This window comes from Lepidochelys kempii, chromosome 15, assembly GCF_965140265.1.
Source record: "Lepidochelys kempii isolate rLepKem1 chromosome 15, rLepKem1.hap2, whole genome shotgun sequence".
Lineage (NCBI taxonomy): Eukaryota > Metazoa > Chordata > Testudines > Cheloniidae > Lepidochelys > Lepidochelys kempii.
Window position 1 is genome coordinate 7252149 of NC_133270.1, and position 16980 is coordinate 7269128.

A 16980-nucleotide genomic window follows, 5' to 3' on the forward strand; every position below is an offset into this window, starting at 1 on the left:
ATTGCACAGGTCAGGAGCAGCTCATTAGTAGCCATGGACATCTAGATCGACTTGTGATAACTCTGCTTTAAGTTTCTTTAGCGGTAGCTGTGCGTGTAATATACAGCTACGGGGTCTCTCGCCATTCCCAGCCAGCAGCCTTTCTGCCTGGAAAGATTTGGGACGAAAATGATGCCTTTCGAGTCGGGGTTCATTATTATTTAGAGTCCAGCTAAATATGGTGCATCATTTAAATGAAATTTGTTACTAGGACTCACAACGGGCTTTCAGGAGACCCAAAGGGGAAAAAAAGCCCTCGACCTTAATCGGGTTAGTGGGTGCGGATTGATCCATTAACATTGAATACGCCGTGGTTTAAAACAAGCCCATCCACCCGGCTCTCAAATATTAGAAAACACCTTCCAGGGAATGATCAGCTGGAGACAGCTCTGCTAGGAATGTGTGTGTTTGTGTAAGGGCAATATGTATGTATGTTTAGGCAGTCTGTGTGTACATGTGTTTGCACTGTGTGAACGTGTGTGCAATATGTAGGAGGTCTATACAGCGCTTGTGTGGTGTGTATTTATGTGTGTAGTGTGAGTGTTTCTGTTAATGGCTTTGTGTCTATAGATAGCCACGTGGGTTACTGCTTCTAAAACTCCTGTCAACTTTCTTTCCTCTACTAAGTACAGGAGAAAGTACAGAACAGTCAACAGTTGGACTCTTTAACATTGTGAGGTCGTTTGGTTTCCTGTAGTATAAAGAAGCAAAAATGTTTTATTGGGGTTCAATTTTAAAATGAAATGTCCTTTTTCTCTCAAAAACTCTCCATGAACAGAAGATCTGATCAAATGAACCCCAAAGTGTGACTAAACCCTTTCTTTTCATGTTTTCAGCAGCAGTTCTTCTTAAGGGAAGAGTCCAAGTGCCCCTTGCAAGGGGATTTTAATAGGTTTGTAGAAGGTTGCTGTGTATATATCCACTTTCACCAACTGGACCTCTGTTTATCTACAAACCACTCAATTCAGAGGCCTTGCAAGGCGGAGGAAGGAGAATAAAACAGGATACAGCCTGGAAGTGGATCCTTATAATATTTATTACTGGCTGGAGATGAATCACTTTCCAATATATAGGCCATTAACTGTTAAAAAAAATCTTTTTTAACAAGGAAAAATATATACATAATGTTTGAGAATGTGATCAAGGAGTTGGCAAATGTACAGAGAGCTGGTGCCAATTTTCTTTATTTCTAATCTTATAACCTCTAAGGCCTGGTGAGGGTAACTAGAATATAAACCCAATGATTAAATACTGAATTTGTGTTCCTGCTACAGTCGTTTTATATGTCTTTATTATTATTACAACCATAAAAACAGGACAAGTTGGAGGAAGAAAAATGTGTTTTCTGGGCAAAATTAGAAAGATTCTACTCCAAAAAACAGACGGCAAGAAATAAAATAGTAATACCACACCACATTGTAAGCACTTTGCCTGCAAACTTTTGAGGAGGCTTTTGCATTAAATTTTAACAGATCTATTCTCTAATTCTTCACTTTTGCTTTATTAATTTATGATGGATAAAAGCATAGCTGAGCCATTCTCATTAACTTTTCAAATGTCACTTAATATTTTTCCATTAAAAAACTTGACTGTGTTGCATATGAATCCACTTTTTAAAAAGAAAAAGAAGAAAAAAGTGTATTATTAAACAGTTTGGTTCAAACTTGTATTTTCCCAGGAACATTGCAAGTTATCCTTCTCTTTACTGCTTGATTTAAAAGAGATCCTTCTCAACTCATTTCACATGGGTTTTGATATAGAGCAAAGAACAGAAGAGACAGAAAAGGCAATATTTTAAAAACCCCTCTCTTCTCCCTCCAGTTCAAGTTTTTAGGAAAGTTTCTATTAAGGCATTTCACAAGAGGCCCAAAGACATTTCAATAAAAATTTATTGAAACTTCAGTGACTTTTAAAAGGGGGTGGGGGAGGGGAGAGAATTACAGAAAATCCAAGAACTTCTTGACAATTATATAACACAAAGTATACCTTCATTTCTCTTTTAATCAGGTCCGAGCACCTACCTGACTTTCAAGCCATTAAAAATTCACCCACTCAAACAAAGACAACAGTAAGCAAAACAGTAGTAAAAATCCATTGTGATTTTGACACACTAAGGGAATTGGAAAATAATATCTTTTAGAAAGTAAAGAAAAACCTAAATTCTTCATCTCTCTCACTCTCTTTCTCTCTTTCTCTCTCTCTTTTCCTTTCAAGTCACTGGAGAAGTGTGTTGTCATTTTATTAATTTTTTTTTGGGGGGGGGGGAAATTGTACACTGAGAGTAGCACTTTTAACACTGAAAAACAAGGGTTAACTGCTACAGTGGCACATTTCTTTCATTCTTCTTTAAGTTCATTGATATTTTTCTTCTTTTTCTTTTGCATTCAGCTCTTTTTTTATATATAAAAAAATCACTTGAGTTTTTGCATGGTGGTGAACCAAAAGAAAAGTGAACACTTTGCACTGGGGTATATTTGGTTGGTTTGTTGGTTTTAGGTGGTATTTTTAAAGGAAGTAAGAACTTGAAAATGACTAAAACAAAACAGAAAAAAAAAACAGCTGCAGTCATATTTACAGAGATATGTACACTGTCAATAAATTAAAGTTTAATTCTGAGTATTCATAATCCACTTATTTACAAGTTATCAAATAATTACATAAATACTTTCTGTCTTAATAATAGTGTCCACTTATTTCTTCTCATTATGTTTAAACCTTGTTATTGCATATACAGTAAAAGAGGGAAAGCTGTAATAAACCTACAGTCAAGCTACAGAGGTTTTTAGGTAAAATATTTTTTTCCCTTTCCAGCTACATTTTGTATTTTTGTTGCTACAAAGGGGAAGGGTGGGAAGAAAGGGGTATGGATCATATTTTTATTTGTTTTTTAATTTTTATCCCTGGGATTTTTGACAAGCATCCAAAAATAAAACAACCCCTCCCCCCCAAAAAGCGGACTACTATGGAACATGCAAAAAGCCATAAGGTGGCTTTGAGACATCACAACAATATGTCAAAAGACACAGCTTCCCTTAATAAAGACTAACAAGAGCTATATTTAATAACCCATCCAAAAAAAAAAAACAATATTGAAAGAACTGATATGCAAGTTACTTACATATTTTTTAGAAAAAAAATCACTTTTCTTACTTTATTTTTTAATCCATATGTTTGTTTGTTTGCTTTACACATTGAAGAAAAGAAATAAACACCACCCACAAAACCACCTTTCTGGCCTACACATGTCATTGATAGCAGCTTTCAAACCAGCTCTTCCACCTCCAGGCCCCCACCCCTTCTCCTTCGCCCATTTCAAGATACGTTTTGCTGATAAGCCAGCGCAGTCCGCAGAAAGCTGGCCTGGGCCATGTGGTTTCCTTCAAACAAAGTGCACTGCGAGCGTGATTTGAAATGAGACAAGAAAGGGGAACCCCACCCCCGTGTTAACACACTCTTCCCCCCTCCCGCCCCGAGAGTGGAAGGGGGTGCAGTGGAGAGGGGACACTATTAAGGAGACCCACTCCTGGATCTGTCTTGCTTGGATTCAAGTCCACTCACGAGACGCTGGATGTTCTGCAGTTCGCTGGTCGCTTCCTTTTCCGAGCAGAGTTTGGGCGACAGGGACACGGAGCCCGAGGAGAGAGTTGAGGACCTGCTGTTGAGTTCTGAGCCCGAGTCCAACGCCACCGAAGCGGGGCTAGCTGCCATGTTGCCAGCTTTGCCCTCCCCTGTGCTGCTGGCCACAGTGGGCAGGGCAGTGGTCAGCAGGCTGCTGCCGTCAGGCAGGGGCACGGGGAGAGAGTAGGGGCTGTACCTCAGGCGAGGGCGGACGGCGCTGAGGAAAGGGTGCCGGTGAACCGAGCTGCCGGCTGCGGAGGAGGCCGCGGCTGCCGCAGCCATGTAGGTGTAGGGGTATGGAAAGAGGCTTCCGAAGGGAGACATGGCCAGGCCCTGCGAAAAGAAAAACAGAAGCAAAGGGGGGGGGGGGGAACTGTCAGTGATGTTTCACCCTTTGTCCATGTTCCCATGCAGCCCAGAGAGCCGGAGAGAAAACACACCGCTCACTCAGCTCGCCACAAATCATCCCCCCCGGCTGGGGAGATTTGGGGTCTGGTTTATGGAACAGGAGACTCACACACAGGCCTGCATGTCAAAGGCAGAACAGCTGGGAGTGTGAGAACTTACACCCCGAGCAGATCAGGCCAGGGCACAGCCAGACCACGATTTGCAAGCCTGAGTGCCCCGAAGTGGAGTCACTTCAATTCAGTTGGAAACACCTCCCAGGCTTTCCACAAAAGGTGCTGATCACCCATTCAAACCACTGGGCCCAACGCCTCTGAAAATCGGGCCATTTACACAGGAATGCAAGTGCCGAAGTTTAGGCACCCAAAGTTTGGGAACTGTGGGCCTGCAAATAGGAAAGAGAGCATGGTCCTCCATGGAAATTAGGGGAGATCCCCCCCTTTCCTACCCAACTCTACTTTTATTTTACTTTTTAGAGCCCTCCATTTTCTCTCTCATCGCTGACTGATGGGTTTCAACTAGCACCGATCCCCCCCCCCCCCAGATCATCTTTAAAACAAACACATCACAGGTGAGGTTAGTAACGATTACTGGAAGTAAGGACGCCAGAGAGCTTGGAAGGGAACGAGATCTAGATCAAACACCCTGTACACAAGTTTCCCAGGGGGAATAAAAATGAAAGCCTAAAAAATAAAAAAGACAAAGAAACCCCCCGTTTTCTATTCCAGGTTAATTTTATACAACCTGGTGCTTTCAACCTGTTGCAATTTTGTAAAACCGCTCCCTATCGCGGTGCCAGTGGAGGGGTGGTTCTGACTCTGTTCTTAGTTGCACGGGTGTAAATCAGAAGTCAGAACCCAGTGTAAACGGGAAAGGCGAGTCAGACCCCTTGGGTGCCCAGGGAAAGGCAGAGCGCATCGCACCGCCTTGGAGGGAAAGGAATCGCAGCCCAGCAGCACCCTGTGAGCGCCAGGGCTAGCGGAGGGCAGGCCTGGGGGAATACCTGAGAGGCCAGGACGTGCTGTTGGAGATGAAACGGTAGCGCAGCTGCCGACGCCCCAGAAAGTCCTTGAGCCGCTGCTGTGGCCATAACCGTGCTTTCCAGTCCGCTGACCCCGGCCGAGGCCCCGGACACGGTGGCCAGTAAGGGGCCCATGCCAGCGGCCATGCTGGAGAAGGCTCCCCCCATGGCGAACTGACTGGGGTGCAGGAGGAGCGGGTGCCCGCTGCCCAAGGGGTTGAAGAACTGCTGGCCCGCCAAGCCGTGGGGGAAGGCCAGGTTCTGCAGCGGCCCCTGGCTCAGAGGCGCCGGGCTGTCAGTCTGAACCGTGAGCGGGGCGAAGGGCTCCTTGCTCAGCAGCCGGGACTCATCCACCTTCGGGGCGTCCCTGCGGGGGCTTTTGAGTTCCTCGCTGCCCAGGCCTCTGGTGCTGGAGGAGATCGTGGCTGGGCTGTGCCTGGAATCAGGAGGGGCTTTCTCAGTCCGGCTGGGGCCTTCCCTGCTCTTGCCGGCCGCCGAGTCGGTGGAGAAGAAGGGCGCTTTGGCCGGGCTGCCGCCCTTCTCCCGGGGATCTTCCGCCGCCGCCGTGGTGGTGCTGATCTTGCCAGAGTCACTGGCCTCCGGCAGGGGCTGCTCATCTTTGCTCTCGGCGTCGCTCTCCCCCTCGCTGGGGCACAGGTCTGAAAGGCAACGGAGCAAGCGCTATTGCATAATCCTGGCCCTGGCTGCAGACCCCATGTGCCCTGCCAGGCAGCAGCTCTCTCCGCGCTCCCCTGTCCTGGGACTAGGGGGAATATTCCGGGCAAGCCTGAACTAAGAAAATAGCGAATCCTTCCACTCCAATCAGCAGAGGAACAACATATAGGTGTGTATGGGAAACTACCCCAAAGTGAACGTGCCTCGGGCCAGAGCCTTCAGTTACACCGGGGTAAATCCGAATTAGCTGCCACATAAATCTGGATTGGTTGCTCCGGTGAAACTGAGAGCAGGTCCGGCTGTGCATTGTGTGTGTGTACCGAGCAAAATCCTTGTTTTCCTATTCAAATGTAGTTAAACAGAGGATTTAAAAAATAACGTTATGGGATTGTTGTTTGTTTATTTCTAAATCACTTTCTGCAGCTTTCAGACATTTTTTTTCCTGCTTAAAGACAGGAAACCCGTTGCAGGCTTTGAACAAACTCCTTCCCTCCTATCTCCCCACCCCTCCTGGCCCTGCATAAGATTCCTGGGTATTTTATCTCCTAACCTACGTGCAACCTCCAGGGGTTAAGATCTAGTCTGTTTTTCAGATCCCCTCCCACCTCCACCTCTGCACGACTTTAAACCACAAAATAAAATAAAATAAAATAAAATAAAATAAAATAAAATAAAATAAAATCGGAGGGGAAGGGGGAAGAATTGAAAAAGGAATCCAGTGTCTCGGCCAACACAACAGAAAGCCAAAGGAAGATTTCAAAACCACCGCCGAGAAAAGGGGAAGAAAAAGAAATCCACGGCGATTTTTCTGCAAGAAAGTAGGATTTTATAAAAGGGGCTGGGGAAAGAGCCTGCCTTTAATAACAGATTGAAACATGAATATTAATGTACCGGCTCCAGTTTTGAACTTTTGCCCCGTAGTCTGCCTTTGCTCCCTTGACTCAGAGCTGGCTCCTTTCTGAACCGCAGGGAGGGGGAAGGAGGGGGAAAAGAGATTCAAAACACAGCAACAGAAGAAAAAAAAGTGAGGGAGGGGTGGGGAAGAGAAGCGGATCTGTATATGTAAAGAACCTTCAGCGGATGCATGTTCAAAATCATTTGCTTCGCTGTAGCCAGAAGTTTGGCCAGGAGCGAAACTTTTCCTTCACGCCCAAAAGGAAAAGCAACCCAGAGATGAAGGATAGACACGGTCTCTGGAGTAGGTGCGTGCGGGGAGGTGAGGGGAAGGAACCTCACCTTTCAGATTGGATGTGCCCACCGCAGAGACGGCGGGGGACGAGGACTGAGCGAAGCACTTAAAGGCGGTCTGCTCGCTAGAGGACTCATCAGAGGTCCCGTTCTCCTTCTTCTGCCTCTCGTCATAAGCTCTCATGGACTGCAAGGTCAGCTGCTTTCTGCGGGGACAGCGAGGGAGCAGAACTTCTTCAGAGGGCTTTTGCGCTTTCCCGGGACTCCAGTTAACCTGCTACCTAGCACAACTGCCCTTCTGCACCCCGCTACCTCCACCTTCCCCTCCTGGCTGTGCAGCGGGAGGGGCCACAGAATCTATGTTGCATTAATAACGACTTTGTACATGTCAGATGTTTTCCCCCCGTGTGTTCGGTGGGGATTGGGTCACATTTATGACGGATCAGGGTTCATGGATTGGAAGGAATACATTTTTGCAGGCAGAATTAAAACGCTGCGGGTTGTCTGCTAATGAGAAGAGATTCTTGGAAGCTGTTAGCATCAGTACTTAGCTAGGGCAGAGTATTAAATAAATGAGGAGGAAAAAAATCTTTCCCAAGCGATTAGCTTTTAAAATGTTAGCGTGTTCCTGGGATATCAGGCATCTTAATGGTTGCTAAGATTGCTAGGAAGTGGTTATTTTGCTAGGTACTCTATGTAATCTTTCCCCCAACAATTAACCCGGAGTGAAATCTATTTATATTTAGAGAGAAATTAGAAATAATTTCCGACTTGTGGCTTCCGTGTGGGATTTGTTTTCAATTGATAAAATGCCACCTCCCCAGTCAAATGAAAGGCGTCTCTGTTAGGGCATTAAGACAAGCCTGTTGCCACAGTGAAAATGCTTTGTTTGTTTCTATATAAAATAGGAACTACTCCTACTTTGCAGAAATAAAGTCCTAGACAATTTTATAATCAGGATGCCATCTCTATAAAAGAGATGTATTATATTTTCTCTTCAGTGCAGAAAGGGGATTTTAACACCCCAAGGAAGATACCAATGTATACAATGGCATGTATTTACCCCTGGGCTCTCAAATCTATACTTCATTCCTCCTATTTTCCAGAACCAGCTGCAAACACATGCTTTAATATCCTTGCCTTTTAAGAGAGATTTCTATCCTTGGCCGTATGTCATTCTCTTCTTATGTCACTTCTCATATCAATCCAATGCGATATTGAAAATAAAAGGTAAAAACACAATCGAATCACCCGCAATCTGTTTTGCTTTATGAAACAAACTCTCCTTATTAAATCTGGCTGGGGGAAGGGGCTAGTTCGGAGCAAGCTGGAAGTTATATTGACCTCTGGACATGTTCTAAAGTTGGCAAAAGAGAAAGAAACAGGACAACTTTTCAGGCTTACCTTTTCTCCCTCCTTCCATTCCCGGTGTCGCGAAAACCTTTGGCAAAGGGATTGTTGTCAATTTTTAATTGGGTTATCTAAAGGCGAAAAAAGGCGGGGAGAGGCCACAAAGTCAGGCACCAAAATTTTCAAACTCTCCCCTCTCTCCTGCAATACATACAGCAGGAGGTTTCCTCTTCAAGAAACACACAGCATATAAATCGATACGCGGAGGTGCAAAGATTTTTGGGTTGGCAGGGGCAAGCAGATTACTTGGTGGATCTATACATTTTAATACTCTGGCTTTGCACAGTTCTAAAGACACGTTTGTCTCCTCAGTTACACAGACTGGCTTAGTCGAGTCAATCGCAGAGAATGGCTTGCCACTGAAAATGCCCCGTTTTGCTAATACCGCGCTGGAAGGAATGTAACAAAGTGCACTGCGATCCATTAAAGTTATGCTTCAGTTTAAACTCTTTAAATGCCATAATTAAACCGCAAACGAATCATAGCCACCCCCCTTGCTATACAATAAAGTACTTTATATAGTTACATTGCACAGCGTGTGTTGGGGGGGAGGGCGAACACAGAGCTGATTTTATTGAAAACGCCTTGTAATGCATCAAGATTTTTTAGATTAAAAAGCACTGAGTTACCCTTGAAAACATTTGTTTTCGCTTATCCGCTTTACATTTTAAAGCCTGTTTAAAGAATCGGTGGAGATCTTAAAGAGACACTGGGCAGATTTAAGCCCCCCCCCCCCCAAGTTTGCGGAGCGCCTGTAAATACGAGGCGAGGAGTTTACACTAGAAAAATGCACCAAGGGTTTCATTTACAAAATCGGGGAGGTGAGGAGGTGTCAGGGTAAGCGGGGAGGGTGTTTTATTTATGTATTTATTTATTGCAAACCCAACAACCTCCGCTTAGAGAGCAAAGCAGCTCCATAAAGCATAACTTATGCCTTCTGTTTGGATTCCCTGAACTCTGCATGGTGTCTCCTCGGTCTATAAAGTTAAACCCAGGACCCAACGATTGCACGAAACTAACAAAGGTCTGGCTAGGTGAGATGTGGAATGTGGGTTCTGACCTCTCCGGCAAGATCGCTGAGTTAGAGCAGGGGGCGAGGGGCACTTTGCTTCCATTACAATAGGCTTTACACACAATTTCATGGCAATAAGACAAGTACATTTAGTTCTACTCTGCAACGAAGTGACGGCTCCGTTGACGGCTCCAAGCGAGCATTGTTGCTAGCAAGTCCCAGGGCAAAATCTAGCCCCATCTCTCCTGCACACATTTCCCTTCTATTTCCTTACCAAAAAAAGCAGGCTTGCAGAAACAGTGTAAACTCCCCCTCCTTCCCCACAATGACAAATAGCTCTTTAAAATATAATAATTAGGGCGTGAGGAATCTTCCCCCCCAACTTTTAAAATATTCATCTCGTGGGATAATAGAAGGGGGACCCAGAAGGATTACTTATCGCAGAATTCCAGCAACTCAGCCAGGTGCTTTAAATCCAGCACTTTTTAGTTTAACAAAAGAAGTTATAACGTAGAGAAAAAATACAATAAACTCCGCCAGTTTTGGCTCTTTGGTTCCCGAGACCTGTCTCCATTTTCCTAAACTCAGCATTCACCAATCTCCCAAATAGAGCTCCTTGGATGCAACCGATCCCCTGGCAGATGGGAAAGGAGAAGTCTGACGCGCTGCAACTTTGTCCACACTGCCTCTCGTTCAGCCCTTAATGCTTAAACTCTGCTAGAGAGCCTCCCTGATCAGAACCTCCTCCCCCCACCCCCGAATCAATAACAACAGTAATAAAAACACTGCAGGGTAGAAATAATAATAGGAAGTAAAGGTGCGTTCCAGCCTTATCGCCAGTGCTGTCAAAGGAGGTAAACTGGTGCAAAGGCCAAGGGCAATGCAAACTACAACCCTGGCTCTGGCCTGTTTTTCTGAACACCGATCGGATTGAGTCCCTCCTGCTCCCCTATGTTACTCGTATTTAATCCACACCGAAAACACAGATACCCTCCCTCACGTGCACACTCAGTGTAAACCCTCCCGTTTAAAATAACATTTCCAAGGCAAACTGGATACGCGATATTAGCAGCCTTGTTTGCACTACAAAAAAAAAAAGAGTGACAGACTTCCTGATTTTTAAATCAACAAAGCACCAGAAAAGCTTTATTAAAAGCCAAAGCACTTAAAACGAATCCCTCCCGAATCGCCTTACCTTATCGTTCTGGTATGCGGTCACAGCGATGAATTCAGTTTCAGGAAATACATAGGTCCTGAATGTACTGTAGGGCAGCTTGAGTATGTCGTTGGCTCGGACAATATGGAACCTCGGTTGGTATTTGTGCATGGAGTTTAAAATTGTCTGCAATTGCACGGGAGGAGGGACACGATCAGACACAAAAACAACAACAACAACCACCGGATTTACAAGAGTGATCAGCTGGGAGGGTGAATTTGTTCCCTCTCCATTCCCCACACCACCTTACAGTCCCCCACACGTTGACAGCTACACACTTCAGTTTTCAATTAATACACATCTCTCTGTGAATTTTGAAATCGACCAACATTTTGGCAGCAGATGGGGGAGGGGGAAGAATCGTTTGCGATAAGGACAACATGTATTTTAATTTAAAAAACAATCCAGGGCCTTAGTTGTAACTAATTGACGGTCCCAATCCACTTAAGGCCTTCTGCGAAGAGCAAAAATGTATCATCTAATCAAATCACAGCCAGCAAATGCAATCTTCACAACATTAGAGATTTCCCATCTCCCTGCTCCTTTGCAGAGTCTTCCCAAGGAGAGAGAGAGAACCCTAGAAGATCATTTAACTTCTTTTAGCACTTATCAGCCTATTTGTTTGATTTAATTATTAAGTTAGTTTTTATCACTGCACACCCAGTAAATGTAATGGAGTGGGTAGAAATGAATGGGCCCCTTGACCTCTCATTCTTGTGTCTGTTTATTTTCTCTCTGACTTGCATTATCCTATCTTGATGAATATATATTTAAATGTTTGCATTCCCGGGCATTTAAACCACCCTTTATACACATACCCATATAATTCCCTACAGTAAAAATGCGATCCTCTCTATTTTAAAGCCAATATTGCTCCAGTGAGTTTCTAGATGTACCAAGATTGAAATTACTATATTCATCAAAAGGAAAATAAATTAGTTGCATTATAGGCTGGACAGGTGGGTGTTACAGAGGAGGGTTATTCATTTATTTATTATTGCCACAAATCTATTCTTTAGCGAATTAAAATCAATGCAAACGCTTCTCTCTCTTTTCTTTCTTTCTCTCTCTCTCTCTCTTTTTTTTTTTTTTTTTGCCTCTTTGCAACCCCCTCTCGCAATATTCCAACTCTGCAAGACTATGTAGTTTGCCATGGGCTGCACCTTCTTTGAAAACTCAGTGGCTCTGGTTCTGTTGCAAATTGTGGGTGGGAGGGAAGGAGTGAAAGAAAAAGTAAGAGAGGGATCAAAAGGAAAAGGAACTTACAAATCCATGCTTGTCAGAAATATTGTTAGTCAGTTTAAGTTTGTGGAAAGTGACGACTTTGGACATCCATTGTTCTCCCGTAGCCGGACTGTCCGGGTGGATGTACATTCTCTTTGGCATTTCAGGATCAGCTTTGCCGGCTACCATCCACCGGGAATTATGGAATTTATATCTACAATCATCAGCCGCCACAATATCCATCAATAAAATGTACTTGGCCTTTTTATCCAGCCCAGTGCATCTCACTTTAAATGGAGGAAACATTCTCCTAGGGATAGAGAGGAACAGGAAGAGAGAGAAAAAGACAAGATAAAAAAAACCCATACAAGCAAACAAACAAAACCCTACATGAGTAAACTCCTATATCCCAGTGCCATTTCAGCCAGTAATTTCATGACTCAATAGAAAAAGGCCCTGAAATAAACACGATGTATTCCCCCCCCCCCACACACACACAGAGAAAGTTTTTTTTTTTCAATCGCTTAGAGGTTTCAAGAGAAAATTCTTTCTCGAAAAAGCACGTACTGAGGATGTGTATATTTCCCTACAATCGCCACAACATTCCCCGCCCTCCACTCACAAACTTCAAAGCCTGACATCTCAGTTGGATCTTGAAGCCATTTGTATTTATTTGATTTTATTTCCCTGAGTGCTACACAAAGAGACATGGGAAGCCATTGGTTAACTGTGTAAATGTTCTGCATGTTTAGGAGTCAGTCCATTAGCTGTCGGGGCGAAACAAGATTTCTGCTGGGGCCGGGAAAGAGCCACAATGTTGTACGTAAGTGTGAAATTCAGAATCCAATCATATCTCAATGTAGGGGAACATATCTGAGCAGGGCTCCTTGCAAACCACATTCCCCTATGCTCCTAAGTCCAGTTGTAAAGTGCAACAGGATACCACAAATTTGCTGTTTATTATGCCGAGTGGTTGGCATTCAGCAATCTTCACTTAAAAGGAAACACATGACTTTGCAACAAATAAGAAGTATCTAATACTCTTCAATCTTTCCTGCAAAAGTTTGGCCACAGAAAAATGGGGGAGGCGGTAATGTCTATAGGGGCAATTTTCTCCAGCTCTCAGTTCTTTTGTGGCTGTACAATCTACAAGCCATGCAATAAAAAAACCCTATAACGTAAATATTACTATTATAAGCATTATAGGATTACTTCTCAGGAATGGTTCGTTAAGAATTATTTGCTCTTACAGATTGCAAATGAATTAGCAGTGTTTATAATAAAATACAATTAAGTACTATTAATTGTGTATATATGTATGTATATATCTAACGCATATGCGTGTTATTAGTATACACATTATATAATACACATATAGCATACCCACATTCATACTTAATATACGTCTGTGTGTACACTCAGAAATGAAGGAATTAGATAGATAGATAGATAGATAGATAGATAGATAGATAGATAGATAGATAGATAGATAGATAGATAGATAGATACCAAAATTGCTGGCAAATTTTGTGGACAGAAACCTATAACTATGCATTGTGTGTAAGATTAATGTTTCTTTTTTATCAGTTTATGTATTTCCAGACACCATTAGTCAGCACAAATGCTTGCATAGATCACAGTAGAAGCACAGATTCGTAAGGAAGCAACTGGAAAAGAGAAGTCATTTCATCTAACACTACTATATTTACTTCAACAGCAGAATTATGCCCCCTTTTCCGGTTATGAAAGACAACATGCAGTAAGGCAGAAATCAAGCCAGCTAAAATCCTAACCAAAATTATTTTTTTCTCTTCTAATATTCTACAGTCACACTAAGCTGTTGTCTCACACACGTGTGTATATAGACACACATATTCACACACAGACACACTCCGCATCCACTATTGGCGATTCAGAAGCTGAACAGGGCCCTGAAGCGCAGTCACTTCAGCTGTCTGAAAGTTTTCATCATTCCAGATGAAACAAGTTTTCTGGAGGAAGTCGTTGGCTTGCTTTGGCACTGCATTGTGGGGTCGAGGGGAATACAGAGCGAAACACACAGACCTACCTTCCTGATTTAGTGATCACCATTTCTGTGCCCCTTTTGTGGAATTGTTCCCAAAGTTCTTTGGCTTCCAGATGCACTTTGGGGTCATCTTCCACCTCTTCCTCTGGCTCCAGGGTTTTTAGAGGCCTCAGATGAGCTGCCGCCTGGTGACCCAGGGAAGAAAAGGGAATGCCAGTCTCAGCCGCCCCGACTAATTGATCCATAATCGGTTTGGCCAGAGCCCCGGGAAGGGAGAGGGCAGCCGCCCCATTGGGAGGCAAAGCAAGCGCCGGGAAGAATGGAGGTTGGTGTCCCAGTACTGCGCTCATGGCAAAGTCCGGTGCTCGGTGAGGTAAAAAGGGATGATAAGCCATGCTTGTCCCAGGGATTACTGGATCTCTCATCGGTATACTCATCCACTCCCCCCGGATCTTCCTACTGCTGGAGGAGCCCTGGAGTGGTTTCTAACAGTACATCATGGGGGAAAAAAATCACCCCAAATAGGGTGTGTGTGGGGGGGAGATCTATAGACACAGAGTACATGAAACAAGAAAAACTCTACACACTGCAAGTGGCCCAGTCAGGAGACATAATCACTCCGGACAGCTTCTCCTTGTGGCGGCTGCTGATTAGTGTGGCTTTTTTTCCCCCCTGAGTGGAAGTTCTTGCATGCAATTTCAAAGGATGTAGAAGAAGAAGAAGAAAATCCAAGGATGTCGCTGCTGTTGATGGGGGTCTCCGCCGAGGACGCGGGCGCTCCTGGAGCCTGTGTGTGTTTTATTTCCCTCTCTCTTCCTCTCCGTGCGTTGCAGAGGTTGAGGGCTCGAAGACGGGTTTTCTCTCTGTGGTTTGTTTTCTTGTTGCGGTGTGTGGGTTCCTTCCCTCCACCCTCCCTTGCACAGAACAGAGCCTGGGAAGGGAAGGGAAAGGGGGGGGGGCGGAGATAGAAAAACAAACAAAACTCCCCACAAAACAGAAAAGGACCCCGGCTTGATCACCCTTGTAGCAAGCAGCAGCTACAAAATTTGCAGTGAAATCTCGCTTCCGTTTCCCCCCCCTCCCCCGCAGAGCCTTCGGAAGGAGCCCTGATTCCAAGAAGGATCTCTTCTTCTTTCCTTTCCTTTCCCCACTTCCCTTCTCTCTCTCTCTCCCTGCCTTTTTTATTTGGAATTACACCCTTGTCTCCGCTCCAGCACGCTCCAGCAGAGGGGAGAGAGAGAGAGACTTTCAGCTCCAAGAATTCCCTGTGAGCTCTGCTGCCCTTGCCCCGGATTGTCTGGATGGGTTATGGGCCGCAGGGGAGCTGGAGCCTAGTTGATTGGCTCTTTGACGCTTTCGGACCAATTGTGTGGCTCCATAGGCGTGGTTTTGACAGGTCGGGTGGGGGGGACAGAGCCGAGTTATAAAAAGAAGGTGTCGGAAACTGTAACGCCGCAGCGAAGCATCACTACTACTCCATGGCGTGTGAATATGTCAACATGATCAGAGGGGAGGGCGCAGCAGCCACTGGGGAGCGAGCGAGAGAACCGCCTCTAGGTGGCTTCTCCGAGACGAAATCGCCCCCTAACCCTGCTCGAGCTGCTCCAGCCCTAGAGGAGGCGGGGAGGGGGGGGGGGGCTGGGAAAGGCTCGCCTCTCCCTGGAACAGTGCAGGGCTCCGCTTCTCCTTCCCTTTGGCCAGATCTAGGGCTGGCCAGCGCTGGGCATTTTCATTTTCGACTTAGCAACCGCCTGGCTCAGCGGGGTTTGCATCGCCTCGCCGCCTCGCAGGACAATAGCCAGGGCAGCCGCTAAGGGGTGTGTGTGTGGGGGGGGGGCTTGGAGCCGCGCTTACCCTGCCATGGGAGCGGCACCTTAGTTCTGCCATCCGGGGGTGCGCGATTTGCGGCTGGTGAACGGGCCTTAATGAACCGAGTCTCTAGGGGCTTGAGATTGTTGTCCCCCGTCCCTGGTTTGAAGTGCAGGGGATAAGGTACCCCAGGACCTACACGTTACTCTCCGCCCCGTGCTAGCTTCTACCTTGTGCACACCTTGGAGTCGAGTCTACGGGACACATACAGGGAGTGGCTATAGGCCAGAAACACGCGAGTACCGGGGTCAGACCCAGGGATATAGACTATTCTACACCATAGACATGTCATGCTGGATCCAGTCGAACGCAGGGTACGTTACCGATGCACACGGTGGATGCATTGTCTCGAGAGGCAACCGCTGTTACACGTGTGTGGAAGGAACAGGGGGCTCCCCCCCAATGAAGTCTGCGCTCACGCCGCCTAGAGAGGCTCACTCGGAAGGCGAAAGTGTCTCAAGGCCTGGCTCTTGTTCTAAATCCTTTTATCCCTCTGTCACCAAGTCTTGGGGGGGGGGTGATATCTGACTCAGGGATCGCCTTTACCATATGCAGCCTCGCGCTCCCTGCTCTTTTCTTCACCCGCGTTTTATCCGCACAGAAATCGGGGGGGGGGTGTTAATTATTCTTCTTCTTCTTCTTCTTCTTCTTCTTCTTCTTCTTCTTCTTCTTCTTCTTCTTCTTCTTCTTCTTCTTCTTCTTCTTCTTCTTCTTCTTCTTCAGCAAACCTTGAAATCTTGCTCTCCGGCCTCTGATGTGGCTGAGTCCTTGTCCCAGTGGCTTCTAGGGGAGACTGGGGAATGGGGGGGGGTTAGTTTTTTTTAAGCAGTGGATTGTGCTAGCAGTTCATGCTGGCGCCGAATGGGTTACTCTTTAGCCCAGCGCCTTCCCACCCCTCCTTCTCCAGATGGGTGCGCAGGGAGAAGACGGGAAGTGCAGTGCAATTCTCCGTGCTCTTTGGGGCTGGGAATTTGGTGGGGGTTGGAGAGGACGAGCCCGGAATAAAGCACAATCAGGCCTTTCCTGGAGTACCCCAAACGCCTGATGACTTCAATGGGTTGTTAAGGAATGCAGGATCGGGCCCCAGCTAACATACCCGTTCTGTGTCCTTCCACCCCCTCTGTGTTACTTTAGGAAGATCAGAGCTGAGCTGGCTTTGCCTTGGCAGTTTATGTTCCTTTGGGAATGACAATGCATACATGCAAGTCATATCTTGCGGATGGGGCTCGTGTGAGAGAGAGACAGAGCAGAAAATATGTGGAGTGGAGTTTGAGTGT

The 16980-nt window shown here is 45.6% G+C and overlaps 1 protein-coding gene across 1 annotated transcript; it reads right to left on the minus strand.

Moving 5' to 3' along the window:
- Positions 1–2711: 2711 nt before the first annotated feature.
- On the minus strand, positions 2712–15128 carry TBX3 (T-box transcription factor 3). The gene is made up of 7 exons (XM_073312832.1): positions 13877–15128; positions 11851–12118; positions 10564–10710; positions 8351–8427; positions 6995–7152; positions 5066–5742; positions 2712–3990 (listed from the first exon to the last, which is right to left on the minus strand). The coding sequence occupies exons 1-7, from the start codon at positions 14269–14271 to the stop codon at positions 3547–3549; spliced, it is 2166 nt and encodes a 721-aa protein (XP_073168933.1). The 5' UTR covers positions 14272–15128; the 3' UTR covers positions 2712–3546.
- Between the last annotated feature and the right edge of the window lie 1852 nt (positions 15129–16980).

Bases quoted from the DNA above. Each gene is read 5' to 3' on its own strand.
- TBX3 (XM_073312832.1), bottom strand. From the start codon at position 14,271: ATGAGTATACCGATGAGAGATCCAGTAATCCCTGGGACAAGCATGGCT. The intron at 8,428-10,563 runs GTAAGGCGATTC...TTTCGCCTTTAG, and splicing joins CCGCATACCAGAACGATAAG to ATAACCCAATTAAAAATTGA. The intron at 5,743-6,994 runs GTGAGGTTCCTT...GTTGCCTTTCAG, and splicing joins GGGCACATCCAATCTGAAAG to ACCTGTGCCCCAGCGAGGGG.